The 25568-nt window shown below is 48.5% G+C and overlaps 1 protein-coding gene and 1 long non-coding RNA gene across 2 annotated transcripts in view; one reads left to right on the plus strand and one right to left on the minus strand.

The window, feature by feature from the left end:
• Nucleotides 1–25220, minus strand: part of LOC117803444 — a 28610-nt gene extending 3390 nt beyond the window's left edge. The window contains exons 1-2 of the long non-coding RNA XR_004627316.1: nt 24979–25220; nt 6241–6443 (exon numbers count right to left, since the gene is read on the minus strand). This is a non-coding gene — a long non-coding RNA (uncharacterized LOC117803444). The remainder of the gene's footprint in view (nt 1–6240; nt 6444–24978) is intronic.
• On the plus strand, nt 4765–22891 carry PIGR (polymeric immunoglobulin receptor). The gene is made up of 11 exons (XM_034666961.1): nt 4765–4897; nt 12128–12222; nt 13000–13344; nt 14750–15403; nt 16661–16993; nt 17561–17884; nt 18756–18933; nt 19304–19425; nt 20275–20406; nt 20532–20590; nt 21639–22891. The coding sequence occupies exons 2-11, from the start codon at nt 12180–12182 to the stop codon at nt 21732–21734; spliced, it is 2286 nt and encodes a 761-aa protein (XP_034522852.1). The 5' UTR covers nt 4765–4897; nt 12128–12179; the 3' UTR covers nt 21735–22891.
• Nucleotides 25221–25568: the final 348 nt, after the last annotated feature.

A 25568-nucleotide genomic window follows, 5' to 3' on the forward strand; every position in this document is an offset into this window, starting at 1 on the left:
CCACCTGAGGGACCACCTTCCCAGCCCCAGCACTCAGCTGAGCACCCACGGCAACAGTCCCCATCCCGTGGCTCTCTCCAGCCCAGGACAAGAAGAGTACACGCTGTGTTCCTGCCAGTGGAAGACAGCTAGGGGCAGGAATTACTAGACTATTAGCCGCTGATGGCAAGGGAAGGGCTGCTTGGACATGATAATCCCACAGAGTCAATATCTTTAAAAAGGGGAGAGGGGGGCTTGATATTTAGCTTTGGTAGATTCCCGGTCACTCTTCTATTTTCCAGGGATTGACACTGACATGACTGTATGATTGGTTTGCTGAGGAATGCTGAATTCCGGGGCTGGCTGGCCTGGGATTAAACATTGACTCTGGATGGGGTTAAACATTGACTCAGCCAGAGATCTGCACATGGGAGCAGAGACCTGGCGGTCAACAGCAGTAATAGGCTGTTTCATCTGTCCGCTCTTATCTCACTCAGCTGGCAAAAGCCGCATTCATAAGCGCCATCTGCAGGGAGGGCTGCCAGAATGCCAGAAGGGCAGGGAAGGGCCGGGGAAGGACCCTATATCTCAGGCCTTCCCTTCTCTGTGGGTGGCTGGGCCAACCCAGGGTCTTGGAGCACCCAGCTGATGATGCCAGCCTGTAGGGTCGGACCTGAGTAGGCCTGAATGCTTGGTCCTCTCCAATCTTCCCTGAATCAATTGAAGATACAAATTGAAGTCCATTGCTGCCCATGGAAACACAATTTAAAAAATTCATTTGGAGAGTAAAGTCTCTGGGAAGTGGAAGAAACTTCCTAATGCTGGAAGACCTTGGTTCTTGACCCATCTCTGTCATTAACCTCATCATGTGAACTAGAACAAGTCATTCCACTTCTCCGCCCTTGGCTCCTCATCGATCAGTGGGAATCACTCTTTGTTCTGAAAGTCTATGCTGTCCCATTCATTTGAAACTGAATCATAAGCACCTGTAAGATGCCAGCCACTGCACATATTATACTTAATATTTGTAACAAACACACAAGGTAAGTACAATTAGCCCCATTTTATAAATGAGAAAGCTAAGGTCCAGAGACCCTAAGAAACTTATCAAGGGTCCCCTGGGCCAGCAGGGGGCCGGGCTTGGATGTGAACCTGGGCATTCTGGGTCTGGAGTCTGTGAGCTTTTCCCAAGACTGCACTGCCTCACCACGCTGACTACTGCCCAGCTGCTGCTGTTCCTTGGCAGTGGTGTGTGGGGTGATGGCTCTTCAATTGGACCATATGCCCTTGGGAAACAGGGAAGCACACTGCTGATCTGGAATCTCCTGGGACCTCACTCAAACTGATCATGGGCATAGTGGATGCTTGCGGTGGGCTACGAAGTGGCCCCCCAAAGACATGTTCACCTCCTGATCCCTGGAATCTGTAAATGTTACCTTATTTGGGAAAAGGGTTATAGCGGATGTGATTCAGTCCAGGCACTTGAGAGGAAGTGATCATCCTGGATTATCCAAATGGACCCCAAATGCCATCATAAGCGAATTTGTAAGAGAGAGCAGAGAAACATTTGAGGCACACACGGAAGGCAATAAGAGCACAGGGACAAGATAGGAGTGATGCAACCACAAGCCAAAGAATGCCCAGGGATCCAGCAGCTGCTGGAAACTGNGGAACAGAGCCCCCCCCCCCCCAGAGCCTCCAGCAGGAGCACAGCTATGTCCACTCCTGATTCAGACTCTGGGCCTCCAGAACTGAGAACCCATTTCTCTTGTTTCAAGCCAGCAAAATTACAGTAATGCATTACAGCAGCATAGGGATCAAGCATAACGCTCACTCAAAAACACGGAACCCTAACACCAGAAAAGCCTTGGCGACCTCGTGGCCCAGTCCTCCCATTTAACAGAAGAAACAACCGCAGCCCTAAAGAAGGAATCGATTTGGCAAAGGTCACTCAGCAAGTTAGAGGCAGAGCCAGGACCAGGACACGTGTTCCGAGCCCATGTTGAGTCCCAGGGTCATGAAAGTCAAATGAGAAGCCCTAGTTCTTATTATTAGTATATTCTTCTCATATTATTATTTCAAGGGGAGGGAGTTTAAAGTACATGATGTGACATAAGTTTCAGAAGGTATGATTACTGCTCTCATCATCATTATTGCTGAGTTGGGCAGCTGGATCTTCTTGACCAGTCCCTCCCCTCTCGGGACTGGAAGGCAGGGTCTATGCTTTAGGGCCACTGAGTTCCCGATGGGGAAGCCACAGTGAGAGAGGGGAAGTTGGGTGTCTCCAATCACACCACTAGCGTGTGGCTGAGCCCAAAATAAGATGCAGGGTTTTGACTTCCCGACTCCTCCCTACGCTCTACTTCTTGTTTTCCCTTGCCCCTAAGCTGGGTCGTAGGCCCGGTGGGCTGTGCACATGTGCGTGTCTGCTAAGATAGTTTTGGGGACTCCTGGGAGCCCACACCAGGATGGAATCTAGGAAATTCTCAGTGCAGAAGAAGGAAATGGAGTGGGAGATCTCGGGCCCCGGAGGCAGCCTGAGAAGCAACCATTTCATGGGGGTGCTTCCCTCCCTCCCTGCAAACATTTATTAAGTTTCTGTCCTAGTACTCAGTGGGCCTCCCTTAAACCCTACCCCAGCCCAGACAACTAGACACAGGTTAACCCCTGCCGTGGGGAAAATGAGTTAACACGAAACAAGAGAACAAAACCTACAGATATCTGACGATTTCTTTTGAAAGGAGGGAAGTGTAAGAAGGAAAACCTTTGAAAGGAGCTGTAACCTGGCAGAACCGGGCTTGTCCTACCCCCACCCCCACACCATCTCCATCTCCCATCCCATCCTCCCACTGAGAGCCACCCTGAATCCAGGCAGGAGAAAGACTGCTTAGCTCTGGATGCTCCTGTGTGACCTCCCGCTCCCCTCGGGGGGCTTATTCCAGGGTTGCAGCTGGGGCGAGGAGACGGACAATGGTGGAACTATCCAGAACGGTTTGGAGGTGCCAGACCCAGGGGAACTGCACCTTGCTTGTCCTGTATAGCACTTCAGTGGTCTACAGGCTTGTCGACATTCACCGCAGCTCCAGTTACACGGGAACAATGGGGCCCAGAAGGCTACAAGGGGCTTTGGGGGAGAATGAGGCTCGGCTGCAGAGGATCTCCCAAAGGTGTTAGGAAGATGCTGATGAGCCCGACTGACCCTGTATCCATAAGAAAGGCAACGAAAGGCTGAGAGATTGCAAAAGTCCTACCCGGAGGAGCCCAGAGGTAAGGACAAGGAGAGCATAGAGTGGACCATAGATAGTCTCAGGATGAGCAGAGACAAGGGCCACTGACCAGCAGGACAAGTCACATCTCAGAAGACAAGGCCATTTCCTGCCCTAGGCTGAAGCCAACACAGAGCCACAACAAAGCAAGGTCAAAATAATAGGACATTCCTTCTTACTGCCTCGACAGTAACGTTGACATAAGCCACCCCCTTGTCCGTGCTCCACTTCCCCCAGACTTAACATAAAACCGGAGGAGAGAAAGGAGACAAACAAGAAAGTAAGTCCTGAATGAGACTGAGTTTTAAATCGGGAGTGAAGTGACGGAGAGCTAGTTGAATTGCACCGAGCTTGCCCGGAAGTGACTAGGTAATTTTATTTTCTAACATTAGTCAGATTGTGCATTTAGGGTCTGAAATTAAGTACCACGTGAGAAAATGCATTTTCTTTTCTTGCCATCCACACCAATAGTTGCAGGTTGATATCCACTCCTGAGTGAGTGGTGAGCCAAATAAGACTTGGGGCTCTGACCGCCTTGTGTTTTCTGGGACTCTATTTCTCCTTTCCTCCTTCCCCTTCTGGGCTTGGCCTGCAGGACGTTGTAGGGAGAGCCTGGGTCGGTCCTGCACGGTAGGATGGGACAGGATTCTGTGGGAGCAGGTGTGGGGTGTGGGGTGGGGGGACATATGAGTGTGTGGGGGGAATGGGCTTCACTTGTGTGACACGGGACTGGTAAGGTCATTTGGGGCACCTCTGGGAGTCCTAACTGGATCATCTCCGGGAGACCACCAAGGACTAACTGAGGCAGGGAAGGAGGTTCCCCACCCAGCTCGACAGATAAGTGCCGGCTTTGCTATGGCGCAGAGCCTGGGTCCCAACATGGCTCCGAGGTCCGCCATTTTCAGCGGAGCCCAGAAGCAGCCCGTTTTTAATCCCTGTAGGGAGTGAAATGGGACAAGCCACGGTCCCCCAAGTTCCTGGAAGCACTGGGGCTGGTAAAAGGGGGTTCTTCAGAAGACATGTAAAGGGCAGACTTCATCCAGGCTAAGTATCCTAGAAAGTGGGGGATTCCCAAGTGAGTGGGGAGATGAGGCCAAGGACTGCAAGCCGTTCCTGCCACCTGTGTTCCATCAAATGCCTACAAACTTCATACCATACCTGGACCGGGGTTTTACATCTAATAACCAGTTATTCCCTCAGCCTGTAGGTTTGGGATTACTATCCCTACTCGTCAGATGAAAAGAAATATAAAGATGACTTGCCTAGGATCTTGCAGCTAGAAAAAGGCAGAATAGGCTCTTCATGCTTCATACCCTTCTCTCATCCTGCAGCTGCAATGATGGAGAGTTCCCTGGTAACAGTCTCTCCAAGGTCAAGGGGAGCGAATGGAACCAGTCAGAAAAGCTGAAAGGAAAGAAAAGGAAAGGAAAGCAAGGGATCTGTGAGAGTCACGTGCCCCTGGCCAGCTGCCAGGCCTACGGGAGAGTGTCCCTTTAAGAGCCCAGGTGTGGGTCAAGCACTGCACACAGTTTCAGTTTTGGCAGCACCATCCAGTGTCCTGCTGGCAACTTTTGGAAAGCCCCAGGCTGTGGACCGGCCAGCAGGCTGTGCCCCCGAATCTGAGTTGCTGGGAGAGAAGAAAGTGGCTTAAAGTAAGTGTGGCTGCTTTGGGATCTGCAACGGGATGCCGTCTGGGAAGGACCTGGGATGGTGGCTCAGGCAACCTTCCACATTCGCAGCTCCCAGCCTGCAGACAGTGGGGTGAGGAGGACAAGGGCCTCAACCTGCGTGGCTGAGAATGTAGTTGGGGAGCAGAGGTCCATGGCCCAGAGAGATGAGCAAGGGCGCACGTGTGTGTGGAAGCCCCCACTCCTTTTCTGTGAAATATCAGCCGGTGGGAAGAAGGAATGTCTGTGGTCAGCATGTGTAGTTTTTCTCTAAGTTCGCCCCCTGAATTCTCAACTAACTCCCCCATAGTTTAACTGTGTGATCATGGGCGAGTCACCTCATTGCTCTCTGAGCCTCTGTTTCTTGATCTGTAAGATGAGGATCCAAATAATACCTATCACTCAGGTATGTGGGGTTCAAATGAGAAAATATGTGTGAAGTTGCTTTGCAACCTCCAGAGCAAAATAACAATTGTTTGGTGTTTTTCAATCTAGTTCAGTTACTCAAGGACTTAACTGAGCATCAGATAGACCTGGATAAGATAATGCACACCAAGTCCTCTAGTCTTGGAAGCTTTCCACCTCCAGCTTTCTGGGGAGGGCACCCGCAGCCCCTTTTAAGGGCTTCAGGGAGGCTCTGGGATCCTTTCCTGTTTGAACCTAGTTTTGATCCAGTTGATTCCTGCCATAGAGAGGCATAGAGAGGTACCATCATACCACCTGCCCTCGCTAAGGAGGGAAACATGAGATCCTCCCGGGGATGAGTCAGGTGGGTAGAGCCCCCTCCCAGGCACAGACAACATTCTGAGTCCTGATGCTCCCCCTGCCTCTGCAGCCAGGAGGCCCCCTTCCCTCCATGCTCTCCCCTTGCCCATCCTGACAGTATCCCCATCCAGCCACAGGACCCTCGCCCAAAAGTGCAGCGGCTGCACAAGCTCCATTCCCAGGGCTCCCTCGCTTGTGCAACTGTCCCAGGCCTGGGGCCAACTGAGCTGCTGGTGGTTTTGGACCAAAGCCTCCACTATTGCTCTCCCCCTTCATGAGGGGAATTACAGGTTCTTGAACATCTGGAGAGGGGATGCGCCCGCTCATGGGTTAGGGTAGAAGGCAGCTATCTGCCCACCCAGAGCCAGCTCTGGAATTCTTCATCCATTCGTCCTTCTCCTTGGCCCTGGATGTGGTGATGTAGCAGGAAGAACAATGAAGCAGGAATCAGGAGAGCCACTATCTCTGTAGTCATTGCCTGTCTCTTAGAGTCTCTAGACCTCTGTGGCTTTATTTTATCAATAGTGTGAAGACAGCAAATTCCATGTTGTGAACTCACTTACCCCAGGCTTTCACAGCATCATCTCATTCCCGCCTGAACTGAATCTAGGAGGTAGGCAAGGTAGGTGTCACAATCCCATCTGTGGGTGAGGAAGCTAATCCTCCATGGGTTCCTGTGAGTGGTGTAAGGTCACTCAGCAAGTATGGACGATGACATTTTTGGTACAGCCATTTTGACAGGGTCACGGGGACCTTTTGACATCACCTAAAAAACAAAATACCCAACTTAAAAAAAAAGTAATATTATCCATGCCTGTGCTCGGCAGAGACCCTCCTCAACTAAGTCTTGCCCTCTCTCTGGGTGGGCTGGGGCTGGGATCCCAAAGTCCCTGGCATTGACCATGTAGAGAGAAGCTTTGGAAGCATTGTGTCCAGTTACAGGAAACATACATAACATGCCTTCCACGTGGTAGGGGCTACATAAAGAGCAGCTATTATTATTTTTCAGGAAGAAATTTCTCTGTTGGCACCTACCTCTGGGTTCAGGTGTCTCTTTACAGGAACTATCTTTCCTGTGAAAAGTGAAGAGGAGAAAACTGGACTATCTTCTCTAAGAGTGGCTTTCCTGCTCCCTCCTTTCCTGACCACTTCCTTTCGATTTCAAGACCCGCCTAGTACAGCTTATCCTCTGCTCTTGGTTCAGAATACCTGAGTTTGAATCCCATGGCAGTCACCGATCAGCTTTGTAACCCTGGGCGGATTTCTTACTCCTCTGTGCCTCAATTGTCCTATCAGTGAAATGGGTTTGCCCATTTTATTCTCCCTCCTAGGGTGGCTGTGAAGATTAAGTGAGGTAAATACACATAAAGCACTTGAAAATAACTCCATATGTGCTAACTATAATTATATCTCCCACTTCTAATCTACTCTCCTCTTTCAGGTCAGGCTGGTCCAATCTGAGTAGCTCACCCCCAGTCTTCAAAGGATGCCCAGTAAACAGATTTCTATTCTCTTCTCACTCTAGGACAGGAAAAAGAGAAGACTGTGCTGATTTTAGAGAGGAGATGGGAAAGGAACTAATATTTTTTAAGACGACACCATACTAAGGACTTTACATATGGTGTTTCATTTAATCCTTATAGTGATTCTCCAAAGTAGGTACAATTGTCTCCAGTTTACAAATGAGGACTTGAGGCTCAAAGAGTTTACAAATCCGGCCCCCAAATCACACAGCTCCCAGGTGAGAGAGCTGATAACCAAGCAGCAGAGCCCATACTCTGTGCCATTCTCCAAGTGCACAACAACCATGAAAGTCAAGTGCACAGACCCCCACTCCCTTGTGCTTAAGAGGGATTGTAGCCTCCTACATTGGAAAGGCACTATATACTATTTAAAGTACTTCCATATGCATATTCCATTATCCCCTCCATATTTTCCCATCCACAGAAGCCCTTCTCTCTAGAGGACTCAAGGATCTATGATTATCATTTTACAGATGAAGGAGTTGAGCCAGCATATTTTGCCCAAGTGATAGAGCTCTTCCTTTAGCCTGTGACAGAGAAGGACTCGGGACCTCTGGGTTCTCTTCTATCTTCTGGGCTTCTCTTCATGCAATTGCCCCTTGAATGCCCAAAACTGAGAAGGCATTTGGTAAAGTGAAAAGAAATCAGCTCTGACTGTCCTTCCCAGAGAGGGAAAGGAAATGCAACCGTTTCCAATCCCATTTGACTTCGGTGAGTAGCTGGTCCTTGCCAGATGCTCTCATGTAAGCCCCTCTGGGTTGTAGAAACCGATCTCAGTTGGCCCCTGCCTTCTAGGAGCTATCCATTTGGTTGAGTGGATGAGATAAGTATCTACAGATCAAGGTAGAATGGGATAAAATCAATAACAAGGTTCTAAGTTTTTGCAGAAAGGTCATCTGGAAATCCACGAAGCTTATTCCCAGAGCTTCATGGAGCTGGTTATTTCAAATGCTTAATTTCTGCTTAAATTTTGCATTAATGCAGTCCACTTTTGACAGGGATAGGATTAGAAAGTCTTGGATCTTTCTAGGTCATACATTCTTCAGACCCCTTGACCATTCTCTCTCCATCTTCTTGCCCTCTAGAATTCTTACTCCCTTCCCCCAGCATTGCCTTTACTTGGAGACACTCCCACACTCTAGGACTTACATAAACTACATAAACTCTCCTAAGCTCCCACCCGTCATTTCAAGTCTGAGGCCCTTCCAAACCACACAGACTGCTCTCCCTGCCTTAGTGATAATGCAGTTTCCGGGATCACTCTAGTATGTGCTCTGCTCCTGCACCCGAGGGAGATAGAAGGGATAGTCCCAAATGGACTCAGGTGGTGCCTCTCCTAGAAGTAGGGGAAGGCGCCGCTCAGTCCAAACCAAGGAAAGACCCAACCCCAGCCAGGCCAGCCATGTCCCACTCCTCTGAGCTCCAAGTTTCTTGCTCTTCCGAGTTCGCACTCACAGGAAGATGTCAGAAACTGCCAACTTGTCTTCACGTCCCTGTAGTGCATACTCTGTCCTTTTTGAAGCCCTTGGGGCTGTGAGAGCCCTAACTGACCCTCTGCTGTGTACCAAACAGATAAAGAGCTCAGAGTGGCTGAAGCCCATATGGTTCAACAGCAGTCATGCTAGGACCTGGTTCAGGAGATCCCTCTCCCTCTGAATTAAAAAGGAAACTAGAGATCCGATGGACAAGGGTTTGGATCCCAACCTAGTAGAGCTGAAGTTCAGTCACTCTAACCGAAGGGTAGATTACTTTTATAAGGTAATACACTCTATTCTCCAGCACAAAACCTACAACACTGCCCCAATCCACAATTGTGTAGACATATTATAAATGTGTCAGAAATAGCCCTGGTAACATGAGAGTGATTTAGAATATCCCAGCCTAGCTGGGAAAAAGAACAACTCCTGTTTTAAGGACAAGAAAAGGTGCCTTCATGCATGATATCCCAGCCTACGTAGATTCTAAAAGGACAGGTCCTTCTGCTCATCTAAGGTGTGAAAATAGAGTGGTGATCTAATTCTGCTGTGGGTCTTTGGGCCAAGAATCTCTCTAACCTTTAGCTCTCTCATTTACAACATGAAGATAATTATATCTACGTCTCGGGTTGCTGTGAGGATGGATGAAGTCATATAAGAAAAGCAGTTAGCAGGGGCGCCTGGGTGGCACAGCGGTTAAGCATCTGCCTTCGGCTCAGGGCGTGATCCCCGCGTTACGGAATCGGGCCCCACATCAGACTCCTCCGCTACAAGCCTGCTTCTTCCTCTCCCTCTCCCCCTGCGTGTGTTCCCTCTCTCGCTGGCTGTCTCTATCTCTGTCAAATAAATAAATAAAATCTTAAAAAAAAAAAAAAGAAAGAAAAGCAGTTAGCAAATCAGCTGGTGCCCTAGTAGCTGCCCAATAACTATTATGGTCTTTCCTTAAGTGAATCATGTAACCAGCTCCAGCCACCATGGACTGCGACCTCCGTGAGACCTGAATTTGGGAGAAAAGTTTGGTTTTGCAAGGAAGGGATCACTAGTGATTTTCAAAGCCCAGGATCCTTTCAGCCGCTAGCAAAGAAATTATGCTTCAAATTTAGCTTTGGACAAAGAAGATTTCCTGCTTCCAAGAGTGGGGGTGTCCTTGCCCTCCTGTCCTCTCCCCTGTAGGTAGACTGTGTGGTCCTCACCAAGGTCACTCTCTGCCAGGTTTGCCTTTCCAGCTGAGCATGCCTGATGCTCTCATCCCTGGCCCGAGGCTGTGCAGAGGCTAATGGGTCCATGTGCACATCCTCTCCCTAGGTGGACATTCGCGGCCATGTATGCTGTCACAAATGAGAGGAAGCCCGGGCCAGAAGTTAGGACCCCCCTAGGGAAAGTCAGGCATCTGCCTCTCTGTAACCCAGAGCAAATTACTTCTATCAGTCCAGAGGAGGTACCCATTCCTGTGTCACAGAAATATTAGGGAGCTTGCGTATCTAAAGGTAAGAATAGGAACCAGAATCAAGGAAAATACTGCTGGCATGGCTCTTAAAAGCATGTGGCATTTTGTCACTGCACCCAAGGCCCAATTTACCCAAGGTAATTTCTTTGGGACTCTGCAGCCAGCCCATCCCCAGTCTTCCAGAGAAGACAGACTTCCCAGCCTTCTGACACCTGGTCCCACCTGGAAGTCTCTCTCATGGTGACTTGTAGTGACCACTCAGATGGTTCCTGTAGCCAGCATATCCTGAGTGCATCCAGTTTGGGGCTGACACTGGCATTTGGCTAAGAACCTACCCCGGAAGTTAATCATTGGCCTGGTGTGAAAGGTCTGGGGAAATTAACTGGAATCAAAAGAACCTCAGGCTGCCACCTGACACCCATATCTGTCCCCTCCTTCCCTAACCCACTCCCCTTACTCTTCCAAAGAACTGGAGAAACAGAATACCTTTATCTGTACAAGGAAATAAAAAGGTTCCTTGCTGGGGAATTCCCCCCGGAAAAGAAATAACCAAGATAAACAGCTCTATTGCCTTTGGCTCAAGCTAATGAAGGGAGTCTCTGGGAGCGGAAACAGGGGCCAAGGTGGTAAGGGGAGCCTGGGAGATCACTCCCTGGGCTCCCTAGTGCTTAAAGCTTCCTTATCTTTATAGGTGCTCATTACTGCCCTGTGCTTATTGACATGGCTTTCTCCCTAAATGTTCCCATTGTCAAATCCACTCCAAAGGTTAAAGCCTGCCGAAGCTCGTGGGAAAGTAGGGCTCCTCTGTCCACCTCTTTCCTCCTCTGGGCTGCAGGTTGGGTCGTAAGGACAGTGGTGGTAAGGCTGAGCCCTGGGACCCTCAAACTGCACCCCCTGCCCCACCCAGCCCCACCCCAAGGCTATATGCACAGACGTGACAAAGTTTTCCTGCACCAGACCCTCCAAGGGGCCCTATTTTGGATTGTCCAGCTCCCTCTGCCCTGAATCACAAGGCAGGATAATAAGCCACAATACCTACATTTTAAACCCTGACCCCATAACCAAGTCCCTGGAAAATCTTCGGCCTATCATTCAGCATCTCAAGACCTTGATTTTCTTATCCATGAAGTGGTTGTAATTATATCCATTCTGTCTTAGTTAAAGGGAAGTTATAAAGCTCCAGTAAAGCATAAATGACAATGCTTTGATAAGCAATGAGGGCTCTACAAGTGACAAGAATGAGCATAGGGGTAAGCCTGTGCACCCAGGGCACTGGGAGAAGGCGAAGAGCTTGGACTGTGGAGTCAGACAAGTTTGGGTTCAAATCTTGCCCATCTCTCCCACCCTCACCCTGCCCACCCACACACTTAATTGCTGTATGACCTTGAGGAAAGCACTTAGCTTTAAGCTTTCATTTCTTTCTGTGTAAAATGTGGGTAAGAACAACCAGTTCAGAGGATGATATTAAGTTTAAATGTGATAACACATGTACATTATTTAACACAGTGCCTGGAAGGAGATCATGGTGAGAGACTATCATAGTGACATTTACAACTTGAATCCTTATCAGGCCTTCTTTATGGGTCTCAGGTTGCTTATAGGAACACACCATAAAGTATATCAGGGATATAGGAAGGGCTGCTGAAACAGAGAGATGGGGTCACTTGTTGGTATAACCCATCATCCAGTGAGCTGTTCCTGAGATCTTACAGATCTTGCCTGGGACCATGTCTCCCAGACGGGAACACAGGAAAAATGGCACCCATGTCCAAAGGAACATGCAGCTTAGTTGAGAAGATAAATATCTACTTATAACTATTAAGGAATAAAAAGCACTGCAGAATAATGGGACTTTGAACTGTAATGGGAAAGGCGGAACCATTCATTCTTTCAACAGGCTTTATGTCAGTTACTGGAGCTACAAAACCAAACAGGTGTTACAGGAACTCTAAGCCAACTAGCCTTGGAAAACAAGAGCTTCATCCTTTCTGCTATTGTCTTTCAGCCTCCCACAAAGAAGTTGGCCTGGGTGGCACAGCCCTCGAGAGCCACTAGCAATGGGGCTCCTCTTCCTTGCCTGCCTGCTGGCTGTCTTCCCAGGTATGTCTGACAGGCTCCAGTCCTCCCCCTCCAGGACCCAGTGCCCTGGGAACACTGAAAATCAGGCCTATCCCCAGGGATGCCCCTCTCAAAACCTGCACTGCCTCAAGGAGGAGTCACACAGATGATGCTGAAAGGTCATGTCTGAAAACAACAACACAGTGACCAAGTGTTAGGGGTCAGGAACAGGAATGGCAATTCCTCATTTCAAGGCCAGGAGTTTGGTTAAAGGTCTTTACCAGGAGAACAACAACAACAACAAAAAAAGAACTTGACCTCAAGCCAGACATCCCTATGAGTTGCTAAGGGGTGGTTTTGGGGAAATGACTTATCCTTCTTGGCTCTCAATATTTTTATCTGGAAAAAAAAAAGAAGAGAATCTTCAAAGTGCTTTTAAAAATATAAGAAAATAAAAAGAAATATAAGAAAATAATAGATAGCAAATGCAATGGTGTAGCACCCCACAAAATGGCTTTTTTTTTTGAATGGACAAGGATTTCATGACATAAGTTTGTCATTCCATTGTCCTTAAAATGATGATCTTCAATGAGTCACAGTTAGAATGTAATAATGATTAATCAATCATTTTACCCAATCGCAGCAAATCCTGTAGCATTCTCCAGCAGCAATTGTCCCGCTGTAGTACGCAGCGAATAATCCACAGAAGGCACATGTGTCAGGGGGGAAATGTCATCTCCTCGGGAGAGGCTATTGGGATTCTTTGAGCAGGCTTTACCTGCCAAGGCCTCAGAAAACCTCTGTCTTTTGTCCCCACAGTGGCCTCCATGAAGAGTCCCATATTCGGTCCCCAGGAAGTGAGCAGTGTGGAAGGTGGCTCAGTATCCATCACATGCTACTACCCAGACTCCTCCGTCAACCGGCATACCCGGAAGTACTGGTGCCGGCAGGGAGCCAAGGGCCGCTGCACAACCCTCATCTCTTCGGAGGGCTATGTCGCCAAGGACTATGAGGGCAGAGCCAACCTCACCAACTTCCCAGAGAGCAACACGTTTGTGGTGAACATTGGCCATCTCACCCGGGGTGACTCTGGGCGCTACAAGTGTGGTCTGGGCATTAGTAGCCGAGGCCTGTCCTTTGATGTGAGCCTGGAGGTCAGCCCGGGTAAGCACCCAGCCTCCTTGGGCTCCTTTGGAAAAGTGGGAGGGACTCATCTCAGTTGCAATTGGAGGGCTTGGCTTGAAGAAGAATTTCCTGAGAGGGAAGAGTGTCTGGCATGGGGTAGGGAAGGCTCTGACTTTTCTTTCCGGAGGCAAGGACTTTTCATAATAGAACATGGAAATGAGACTGATGGGACCCTCTTGGGGGTGGTGGGTACACTTTCTAGGTCTTCAGGGCCTATAACATTTGAGGGTTTTACTAAGGCTGTAGCTTAGAAGGGCATCAGGAGAGCAAGTTCTCTGACTGTGTTTGTTGCAGGTGGGGCAAGAGGTCTTTGAGTTGAGGGACACAGAAAAGGCAGGGAGAGATTTATTGGGATCCTTACATTCCTGCCACTAGTGCACCCTTCAGATCAAGACCTTAAGGTCACCAGAAGGCTTCTTTCAAAATGCATTTTTGACCTGGGATCCATTATTCCATCAACGCCCTCAGCATAAATGAAATGATCAGTTCTTGCCCAAAGACCAGGGCCCTGGAGGAGTGGGCCACTGAATAAGGCTGTTCTAGTTAAGAGAAGAGAAAAAATAGGAAAGCTCTTTCTGACAAAGTTTCAACAACAAAGGGCATTTTAGATAATCAAGGGAAATTAAGAAAGAAAAAGGTCTTAAGGGAGGAAAATTAGAGGGATTCTTAAAGATATGTCTCAAAGACATTCCCCTGGGATGTGCCTGGGTGTTATTTATGGACTGAATAAAGAGTTCATTCAGGTGGTCATGGAGAGTCATAAAATGGAAGAATTTTAAAAGCCCAGGAGAACTTGTAGTTGACCCTATACAGGATGTCTGAAAGAACACTGGAGACGATGAGTGTATAGCCTCTGATTAAACACTTTAAATGGCAGAAATTCATTACTTTACAAAGCAGATCATTCCATATTTGGACTATTGTAACTTTTAGAAACTTCTATCACAACACACTGAAATCCATCACCCTATATTTATATTTATTTTGTTTATTTCCACACATGTTAATTTGGGCGCCCACTGTGTATAGGCACCACGCTAAGCACTGCAGGGGAGTCAAACATGTGTAAAGCATGTCTTTGCTCTCAAAGGCCTTCTGGGCTGTGGGGAACATAACTAACTATAGGCAAGACCAGATGTAATAAGAGATACAGATGTAAGTGTCAAGAGAGCAGAGGAGGAAGAGATTAGTGCCAGCTTTAGGAGGGCTTCATGGAGGAGACAGCAGTAAGGCTGGGTCTTGGAAGACATATTCTGATGGTGTCCTTCTTGGAAGGAGGGCAATGAAGGTGATAGTCACACCCAGACCCTCACTGGGAATACTGAGCAGCCCTATGTTGCAAGAAAGTGAAATCACAACTTGCCACCCGCCCCTCATCCTGCAGGTCCTGGTCTCCTAAATGACACTGAAGTCTACGTAGCGGACTTGGGTGGAACAGTGACCATCGACTGCCCTTTCACACTTGAGAATTCTGAGAAGAGGAAGTCCGTGTGCAAGAAGACAGGACAGTCCTGTGTTCTAGTCACTGACTCTAATAAGTACGTGAACCCCAACTATAAAGACAGAGTAGAGCTCGTTATTGATGGTACCAACCAATTAAAGTTCAGTTTCATTATCAAGCGACTCCAGCTCAACGATGCTGGGTTGTACGTCTGCCAGACCGGGCATGATGACAGTGGGGAGAAGAGCAATGTTGACCTCCAAGTGCTGAAGCCTGAGTCTGAACTACTTTATGGAGATCTGAGGGGCTCCGTGACCTTCGAGTGTGCCCTGGGCCCCAAGGTGGAAGACACGGCAAAATTTCTGTGCCGGATAAGCAATGGGGAAGACTGCGACGTGGTCATCAACACCCTGGGGAACAAGTCTCAGGCTTTTGAGGGCAGGGTCCTGCTTACTCCCAAGACTAAGGGCTTCTTCAGTGTGCATATCACCAGCCTGAGGAAAGAGGATGCAGGGAACTACCTGTGTGGAGCCCACTCAGACGGCCAGCCTCACAAAGACTCGCCCGTCCAGGCCTGGCAACTCTTTGTCAATGAAGGTGAGACCTGAGATGGGGAGGGGAAGTGGTGTGTCAGCCCAGCAGGTGGGCCCTTGGCTCATACCCTGTGAGTCCATCCAATATCCATCAGTCAGTCAACATCGTCTGCTCCCCATTGAGCCCTGAACTGCATGCTATGTGGGCCCCTGGATAGAAGAGCTAGAAAACACAGCCTCAACCTTGCCTTATCTACTAATTCTTCTCTGTCAAAGGCCTTTTAATGACTGTCCCTGATTAACAAGGAGAGCGAAGCTCCTCACTGAGGCAAGACCCGCAGATTGTTTGGGTCTCAGAGAGCCACAGAGGACTTAGCATGGAATCCCAGTGCCATGGCAGGGCTTGCAGGGCCACCTGTCCCTACTCCCTGTCTTTTGAGCAGGATGGCACCTCATCCCCCACACTGGAATGGGAGAGGTTTTGGCTTATCTTGGTCTCGGTGCTCTCCCAGGAAAACAATTCCCCAGCCTCTAAATTTCCCTCTCAACGTCTCATAGGGGTATTTGTTAATCCAGCAGCTGGCCTACTCAGCTCTAGTTTGGCATGCCCGCAAGGTGGTGAAATCATTAAATTCCTGCTCCCCCTCACCTGGAAGCACCCTGAAGAGAGTTGCCCTCATGAGAAACAGCAAGCCAGTACTTGCAGTTCAGTGTCACATGGACTTTTCCTTAAGGGGCTGACATTCCCTGGGCATCACTTTTATATCCAGCTCAGTCCTCACCACATTCCTCAGCATCTTCAGTCATCCAGTGTTGCCACTGGATGTCAGCTTTAGTTTTTGGAGAATGGCCATCTTTTGTTTTTTCTGAGATAGCCTTCAGGGTCGCCAAAAAGCAAACCTTCTGTGCTATATAGTTTATATTTTAAATCATACCATCCTAAATATGTTTTCTTAATTTGGAGAAAAACAATCTAGCCATTTTTAGGGGATGAGCTAATAAACAGACAAAACTTATATAGAGAGAGACTTTATAAGAAGCCCAAGGAGAAGAACTGATAGTCTCTCCTTAAACTCCTTCCATTCTCTGCCCAGAATAAGGTGGGGGAAAGGAAACCAGATGTCCAGACTAGTGGTGAAGGTCCCTGGAGCCTGACTGGACATCTCCAGCTACAGGCTCTGTGACATTAGGAGAGTCTTTCTCATTTTCTAAGGAGAATGAGGTAAATAGTCCAAACCTCACTCTCTGCCCTAGCTGACACCATGGGGAAGAGGCTGCCCAGATCATTCGCTGATGTTCCATTCCTTCTCTGCACTTCTAGAGACCGTAATTCCCCAGAGGTCCTCTGTGGTGAAAGGTGTGGTTGGAGGCTCTGTGGCGGTGTTGTGCCCCTACAACCGTAAGGAAGCAAACAGCCTGAAGTACTGGTGTCTCTGGGAAGACACTCAAAATGGCCGCTGCCAACCGCTGGTGGAGAGTGATGGGCTGGTTAAGGAGCAGTACGAGGGCAGGCTCACACTGCACGAAGAGCCAGGCAATGGCACCTACACGGTCATACTCAACCAGCTCACCACCGAAGATGCTGGCTTCTACTGGTGTCTAACCAATGGCGATAATCGCTGGAGGTCCACAGTGGAGCTCAAGATTGTCGATGGTAAGAGCTGAACTGGGACTAGAGGGAGGGGAAGCAGCCCCAGGATCCATCAGTCAGCAGTGACATCCCTCTCAACCACTCTTCCTCTTATCTTATCCCACGCTGCTGGGACAGACCTCAGGAGAGAGCCCACCTATCAAGACATCATATTTTCATAACTGTAACAAGCACCCTTTCCTGTGGATACCCCACACTCTCCAAACTACTACATGTAGCACCTTTTCTTATCAAGAACATTGGCCTCTTTTACAGTACATATGCCATCAGCTGAAGTAGACTGCAGCTCTTTGTATTGAGTCTAGAAGAGAAGATCAAGGAAAGCAAATTGAGGTCAATATGTAAGAGTCTATGTTTAATGATAGACTAGATTAATGCATGAAGGTCATCAATAATAATTATTACATAGGTTCATAATTACTTTCTTTATGTATTCAGTATAATGTATTTATTTATAATGCTATCCAGAGAGGAAATGTGCCGTGGACAAATGTTCCCACCACAGTCACTTCCCTGCAGTGTCACCAATGCCAACTTGTGTGCCTATCTCTCCCTCCTTCCCTGTTCCAGGAGAACCAGGCCTCAAGGCACCCAAGACTGCCACTGTTCAGGTGGGAGAGAACTTCAAGCTCTCCTGCCACTTCCCATGCAAATATTACTCCTATGAGAAATACTGGTGCAAGTGGAGTAACAAAGGTTGCAAAACTCTGCCCAGCCAAGATGAAGGGCACAGCCAGGCCCTTGTGGACTGCGACCAGAAGAGCCAAATCATTTCTGTGACCCTGAACCCAGTCTCCAAGGCCGACGAAGGCTGGTACTGGTGTGGGGTGAAGGATGGCCTCCGATACGGAGAGACCGTGGCTGTCTATGTGGCAGTCGAGGAGAGGGTAAAAGGTAAGTCTCTGAGGACAAGGTCTATGTCCCCTGGGGACACCAGAGAAGGTTCCTGCCTACCAGCTCCTCCATCAGAGGTGGCCCCCCGGTTTGGCTATAAGAGACTGGAGGCAGGAGATTTAGCCTCTATCCGGTCTCATTTAACCCTCTACAAGGAGCATCTGAAATAAACATACAAATCGAAAAAAAAAAGTGGATTTGCCATTTAACCGCAGCTTCAAGACAAGTCCTATAGTTGCCCCTTCAGGCTCTTTTGAAGCCCTTTCTATAAATCTTCTACATAGTGAAATTTCAAAGTCACTATCACCTGCAGTACACTCTACCAAAGTCCGCTATCAAAAGAGGGCCAGATATCTTCATGTATAAGATCCGATAAAGAAAATTAAAGCAAATTCTTCTAGAATGCTTGCATTTTAGGACTCTTTGGAAAATATCACATGAAAAGTTTTATTCCTAATGAGGGTATTAGTCCCTCTAGAAATCTTACTATGCCTGGGTACCAATGGTCTGGTTCACTGAGGGACCTATTGCCAAGGTACCACCAGGGGGCAGCACGACTGCACCCAGACCTTATGTCAGGAGACCTGGGGTAGGATTTCAAAAACTGCGAAACATCTCCGTCTCCAACTGATGGGTCAGCCCCTATGCAGAGCTGGATCTATGCCATGGAGCCTTGTAGATGGAAATGAACTCGGTCTGAACGGGACAGAGATCATCTATGTCTAGTGTTATCCTGGACTCGACTCTAACAGCCTTCAGATCTCACCCTGACCCTGTGATTGCCAATGAAGTCCCGCTTCTCGGATTCCCTAATCTCCAGGAGTGAAAACAGAGGAAGAACAATAATCCAGCTCCACCTGTCTTTCTCCAGGGTCCCAAGATGTCAGCCAAGTGGCTGCTGCTGGTGAAGAGGTGGTAGAGTCAAGCGTCAAGGAGGTTGAGAGCAAAGTCAATCAGAATCCCAGGCTTTTTGTGGACGTGGGTGACAAAACAGTGAAGGATACTGGAGACGCTGCAGATGGGAGCAGAGCATCCGCAGACACCAGCAGGTGAGGGAGAATATCCTAGAGGATGAGGACCTGAGCTTGGACCGTGGGGGAGCACAGAGGAGAGCCTATTCTCCTCTCACTAGCGGGGCAGCCCTCATTGCCTTGGCTTGTGTTTGGGAGGGGCCAGTGGAGCTCTTTGGCCTTCTCCTGCGGCTGGGGTGGTGTCCACCCTTCAGTTCAATTTCCCAGTCCTGGGATGCAGAGAAGTCCCAGTCCTTGCCTCTGCCATGTCTGGGAAGTCTCCTTAGAAGAGTAGAGCCAGGGGGATGTATCAAGAGGAGGAAAAGAAAGAGCTAGTGGGACCCAACATGCTGGCCCATGCTGGGACCCCAGGCTTCCCTTCTGGTGACTAACTCAGTCCTTCTTCCAGCCCTGTGGGACAAAGCGGGAGCTCCAAAGTGCTTGTCTCTACCCTGGTGCCCCTGGGCCTGGTGCTGGCAGTGGGGGCCGTGGTTGTGGCAGTGCTCAGAGCGCGGCACAGGAAGAACGTTGGTGAGTCCCAGGAATGCCCCTGCCCCCCATCTCCAACCCTGAGCCCTTGGACGTCAGTGGTGGGCTTAGCTGCCCCTAGTGTGGGGCTGCTGTGTTCCCTTCTCTTTCACAGGCTCTGAGAACGGGTTCTGGGAAAGCAGGGTGGGGAAAGATAGCCTCATACTCAAAACTCACATTAAGTACTGCTATCTCTTAAAGGCCACCTCTAATGGCTCAGGGTCCAATTTCAGAGGGAGGACTGCCAGGACGAGGACCTCAGTATGCAGGGAGAGTTACACTCCCAGCCTGCTTTGAGAACTGGCTGGCTGTGTGATTTTGGGTGATTCCATTTCATGCCTCAGTTTCCTCAGGGCTCAAGGCGGGGATAATAATAAATGCCTCACAGGGCTGATGTGAGGACAGGATGAGGCACTGTGCCTTGAAAGGTCAGAGGTTGTTGGAGTGCCTGGCTGGCCCAGTTGGTTGAGCATCTGACTCTTGGTTTTGGCTCAGGTCATGATCTCAGGGTTGTGAGATTGAGCCCCGCCTCAGGTTCCGCTCTCAGGGGTGAATATGCTTCTCTCCCTCTCTCTCCCTCTCCCTGTGTCTCTTCCCCTGCTCTCTCTCAAATAAATAAGTAAATCTTAAAAAAGAAAGAAAGAAAGATCGGGGTCATTGAGTCTTGCTTCTCCATGAGAAGGGATGGGGTAGGAGACTCTGATCATTTCCATTCTGCTCTGGGTCAGAGTCAGAGATGAGGGACGTGTCACGCTGCCCCCTCCAGCTACCTTGTGGGGCTCCCTCAGAGGCAGCACGTCCTGCTCACCTATGTCCTCTGTCCCTACACCAACTCCTCTTTCTCCTGGACAGACCGGGTTTCAATTAGAAGCTACAGGACAGACATTAGCATGTCAGACTTTGAGAACTCCAGGGATTTTGGTGCCAATGACAACATGGGAGCCTCACCAGTCACTCAGGAGACAACTCTCGGAGGAAAAGATGGTATGTCCCTCACTCAAGGGAATCCCCGACCCCCCGGGGAGAGCAAGAATTAGACCTGACTCTGGCTCTGGGGCGGGACTATAAGGCCAGGGAAGGCTGATCCCCCCACCTTGCTCCTCACACAGAGTGCAGCACCACCACCGAGAATACCGTGGAGACCGAAGAACCCAAGAAGGCAAAACGGGTAAGAGTGAGGAGGGAGAGGGAGGCCTCACTTGTGTGACAAGGAAGTGTAGCAAGAGGGACTGCAGTTAGACCTCAGGAGAAAGCACCGCAGTGAGGGGGCTGATGTCAGAATAGGGAAGGTAGTGAAAATAGTAGAACTTTTTGAAGGCAAGACATGTTTTACTGGTTGTGGTGTTGATGTGGCTGAGGCAGAGGCAGGAGGTAAGCTGACAGGCTGTGAGCATGCCGGAGGGAGGGAAACCGAGGGATAAGAAGGAAGTGCACAGAAGCTGCAGGGTGGGGAAGGTCAAATGTCAAATGCCAGTGATCCTCTTCCTGGACTGTGGAACCTGTGGACTTCAGGCCACCCAAGCTCCCTTGAGAGTTTGCTTAGGACCAGCCTTCTGCTTGGGTCGGAAAGACATTTGCCGACAGTGGGCAATTTGGTAGTCACCAGAAGTCCTTCCCAACCCCAACCAAGTGCCATATTACTTAAAATCTTACCACAGGTGACTCCTAACTCTGGGTCACATATTACCCTCCTCCCATCCCCTGTGCTTCCTTAATCCAGGGTTTTAATGCTTGCTATCTTATCTACTTTCCCTGGAAACAGCAGAACCCCCGAATCTGGAACAAGTAGGGGAGTAAGCTTGTCGTGGAGACGGCCTTCCCCTCTAGCTCTGTGTTGTTGCTGAGCTCCATCTCTGAGCAGGTAGTGAAAGAAAAAGGTGAACCACTGTGGCTGACACCAGTTGAGACCACCTTGCCTGAGGACTGTGTGGGCAGAGCTTCTGGGGACAGGCCCAAGCAACAGAGGTGGTTCCACTCCACATGTCGAAAGGCGGTAGTGAGACAGAGGGAGATATTTTTAGAAACTGCAACTTTCCGCTTCTCAAAATTAGTCCTTAGTGAGCTTGGGGGGCTAGAATAAGAGCAGCAGGTCAACACAGGCCTGGGTTGCTTAGGCCAAGATTATGAATTCAAGATATTTAGTGCCTAACCCCCTTCCAACCCCCACCGCTGAACCAGTGCCCCAAACACTAACTCCTGTCCTGTTGTCCCCTTAGTCCTCCAAGGAGGAAGCTGACATGGCCTACACCGCCTTCTTGCTCCAGACCAACAACATGGCTGCCGAAGCCCAGGAGGGCCCTGCGGAAGCCTAGGCACCAGCTGCTCTCTCCTCTCCCACCACTCATGACAATCACCTTCAGAATCATGTTGATCCTCAGGGGACCTCGGCTCCAGGGGGCTTCACTGCATGCACTCACACCCTACTTTCTTATCTGTGCTCAGAGGGTTTGCTGGTCCCTCCTCAGTGGTATCCAAGCCTGGCCTTACTGTTCCTGGTGGGGTTGAGGGGCCAGGAGGTGTTCCCTCTGCCGCTTATTTTAATGAGAGAACCCAAGATGTGGAAGGAGAATTAAGATCTTAGAGGCACCTCTCAGAAAGAAGAGAGATCACATGGGTGGGAAGATAATTTCAGACTGAAGGCATTTCCCTACTCTTCTAATAGGATCCTCAATGGGATTCTCCTCTCCACTCCACCCTTCCTTCTCTGCATATCCCCTCCCTTCCATCTTCTCCTCTTCTTTTCCTTCTTTGAAAATACATATTTGGGTACTCACTGGAATCAAGGTGCTCTTCTAGACACTGGGACAGAGAGGCCGCAGACCCAGCCAGCAGCCTTTTGGTAAACATCCCCGAATCCTTGGAAGCTGCAGCTCCTCTCAGTATAGTTATATTCACCAAGACCTGAAATCCTCATCAGGGACACTCACTTCCATCCATAGTGGGAGAAATCATAAACTGTCTGGAGTCCTAAGGCCTGAGGGATCATGTAACATGGGCATACATACAAGAAATCATAAACACACATGCTAACCATTTCACAGGAGAGAAAATTGAGGTCCTGAGAGGTGAAGAAGTTTGCTCAAGGGTACCACATAGCATAAACTAGTGTCAAGACCAGGGGTGGCATCTCCTCTCCTCTTGGCCAGGAATCTCTCTACAAGAGCCCCTGCACTCCTGATGGAAGCACAGTTCTAGAATAAGGAGGAGGTGGAGGAAGAGAAAAACATAATGGAGACTCGTCTTTCACAAGCCCCACCTAAGGGGAAGAGGACTCCTTCCCTTTCTGTCGCTCAGATGGACCCAAGGGGATAAAAGAGTGGTCAAACTCTCATAAGCCACTTACGTGAAGAGTTCCCAACTAAAGGGATGGGAAGAAGGTGTTTGATGATGCCAGGGAGGAGCCAATCTCCAAAGAGCTAAGGTTTAAGGTCTTTTTCCCTCTGAGCTCTGTACTTCAACCAGTACCTACCAGCTGACACTTGCTTACAAATCAANAGGGAGGAGCCAATCTCCAAAGAGCTAAGATTTAAGGTCTTTTTCCCTCTGAGCTCTGTACTTCAACCAGTACCTACCAGCTGACACTTGCTTACAAATCAAAAATGTGACTTCATTAATAATTAAAGACCATGATTGCCACCAAGGAGGCTCAGACTGCGTTTGTCCCCATACCTTCTATTTCCCAGCCAGCCCTTTCAGAATGTTTTGCTTTAGTCCCACTTTCAGGCACTCCAGGCTGTGGGCCCAAGCCAAGGTTCCCCCCACCTCCAATGCTGGGCTGAGAGGGGGCTAGGAGACTGCCTGCAAGTGGGACCAAGATGATCTTCAGCAAAAGAATAGTTTAGGGTCTACACCAATGGTCCCCAAAGCTCTGTGTTACTGAATGTAATTAAGACTATTTATAATGGAATAAACTGAAAGCAAGTATAACTGCACTCCTCTTTGGCATTAAAAAAAATCTTGGTTAAGCATCCATGGAATACTTGACCCTGAATCTCATACCTTCCTGGTGTATCCTCCCAGATGGAGAGGCTATNACTATTTATAATGGAATAAACTGAAAGCAAGTATAACTGCACTCCTCTTTGGCATTAAAAAAAAATCTTGATTAAGCATCCATGGAATACTTGACCCTGAATCTCATACCTTCCTGGTGTATCCTCCCAGATGGAGAGGCTATTAATCAAAAATCAAGTAACCAAATGAGTAAACTCTCTCCATAGAAATATCAACCAGAAGCTAGTTAAATGATAACTTAGCTTTTAGAACAGTTGACCCAAAGTGTCTTGGGGTATGGTAATTAGATAAAGGACCCCCTTGTCTGCCAAGGCCATTCCTAGGTTTTGGCACTAAACCTTGTCATGTCCTATAAGCCCCCAGTCTATGCCAGACTCATCCTCAGGGACTCTGTGTATGAGAGTTTTCTCTGGGAGAAAGTTCTATCCTGTCTAATGTGGGGCAGAACCTTTGCTTCCACATGCACCTTGAACATACTATTTCTGATACTTCAAGCTTCTAAGCCTGCCCTTAACAAGACTCAGATTTCAGTCCTCCTTGGTCTCCTCTCTTGCTCTACCAATTGCAGTGCCCAGGCTTGATTTCCTGACCATGACCTAGGTCAGAGCCTTGGGCTTCACCCTGGTCCGGAGAGGTGGTCATCAGGAATGTTTATTTCTCTGTCCTCTATAATGGGGATGAATATCTAGCTTCTTCTGGAATGATGGACCGTCATTCCAGAAGAACAAAAACTACAAGGTCCATCAGAACCTATCACTGTTTTCCCCCTGCAACTGCTCTCTGCCCTCCAAAGCATCATTCCTAGGTGAGAAGGATTAAAATGCAGCTTCTATATTAATGCCAATAACCCACAAGCCAATCCTGATCTCAAACAGCCTATCCTGGTCCCTAGAATCAAAGGCCAAGAAATGCCACTAAAGTTGTAGACAGTCTTACATTATTCTTAATCGATATTATAGATAAGTGATAGCAGGTATAATAATGTACTACCCAGGGGCACCTGGGTGGCACAGCAGTTAAGCATCTGCCTTCGGCTCAGGGCGTGATCCTGGTGTTATGGGATCGAGCCCCACATCAGGCTCCTCCACTATGAGCCTGCTTCTTCCTCTCCCACTCCCCCTGCTTGTGTTCCCTCTCTCGCTGGCTGTCTCTGTCTCTGTCAAATAAATAAATAAAATCTTTAAAAAAAAATAATGTACTACCCAAAGTCCACCTTAAATCTTTCATGAATAAGGAAGTTGCTCTGTAGGCGAAAGGGGATATCTAATAAGTTAAAAACTCACCAGTTTGGGAGAGTATATTAATTTCCTAGGGCTGTTGTAACAAAGTACCATAAACTGGGTGGTTTAAAATANCAAAATAATGTACTACCCAAGTCCACCTTAAATCTTTCATGAATAAGGAAGTTGCTCTGTAGGCGAAAGGGGATATCTAATAAGTTAAAAACTCACCAGTTTGGGAGAGTATATTAATTTCCTAGGGCTGTTGTAACAAAGTACCATAAACTGGGTGGTTTAAAATAACCATAATTTAGTCTCTCACCGTTTTGGAGGCTTGAAGTCTGGAATCAAGGTATCCACAAGGGTGGTTCCTTCGAGGGTTTTAAGGGGGAATCTGTGAGGGCGTTGGGCCTCTCTCCTCACTGTCAGGGGCTGCCAGCAATCTTCAGGGATCCTTGGCTCGCACCGCACTGCTCTAACCTATGCCCCATCTTCCCTTGATCTTCTCCCGCTGTGTCGCTCTGTGTCTTCACATAGCTTTCCTACAAGGACACTTGTCATTGGATTTAGGGCCCGCCCTGACCCAGTTTGGCCTCATCTTATTGAATTACATCAGCAAAGTGCCCGTTTCTAAATAAGGTCATATTCTGAAGTTCCAGGAGGACATGAATTTTGGAAGGACACCATTCAGCCCAGTACTAGGGAGTAACAATCAACAGTGGGGTTAATGATAGACCAAATGGCAATGACCAGTGTCCAGCAATCACTCAGAGAACTACTTCAATATTTCTGATGACAAAAAAATCTTCCTCAAGTCCTTGAATTATCTTGATTTTTTTATTTTTAAAAAATCTGTTCTGTAATAATGATTACATATTACTAAGGCCCAGTAGTGGCTGAGAATCTGCTTAT

Source organism: Ailuropoda melanoleuca, chromosome 8 (genome assembly GCF_002007445.2).
Source record: "Ailuropoda melanoleuca isolate Jingjing chromosome 8, ASM200744v2, whole genome shotgun sequence".
In the NCBI taxonomy this organism is placed as follows: Eukaryota; Metazoa; Chordata; class Mammalia; order Carnivora; family Ursidae; genus Ailuropoda; species Ailuropoda melanoleuca.

What these genes read in the sequence shown, in the direction of transcription:
- PIGR (XM_034666961.1), top strand. Translation starts at nt 12,180, where the DNA reads ATGGGGCTCCTCTTCCTTGCCTGCCTGCTGGCTGTCTTCCCAG. An exon ending in GCAACTCTTTGTCAATGAAG is followed by an intron (nt 15,404 to 16,660) that starts GTGAGACCTGAG and finishes CTGCACTTCTAG; the next exon opens with AGACCGTAATTCCCCAGAGG. An exon ending in GGAGCTCAAGATTGTCGATG is followed by an intron (nt 16,994 to 17,560) that starts GTAAGAGCTGAA and finishes TCCCTGTTCCAG; the next exon opens with GAGAACCAGGCCTCAAGGCA.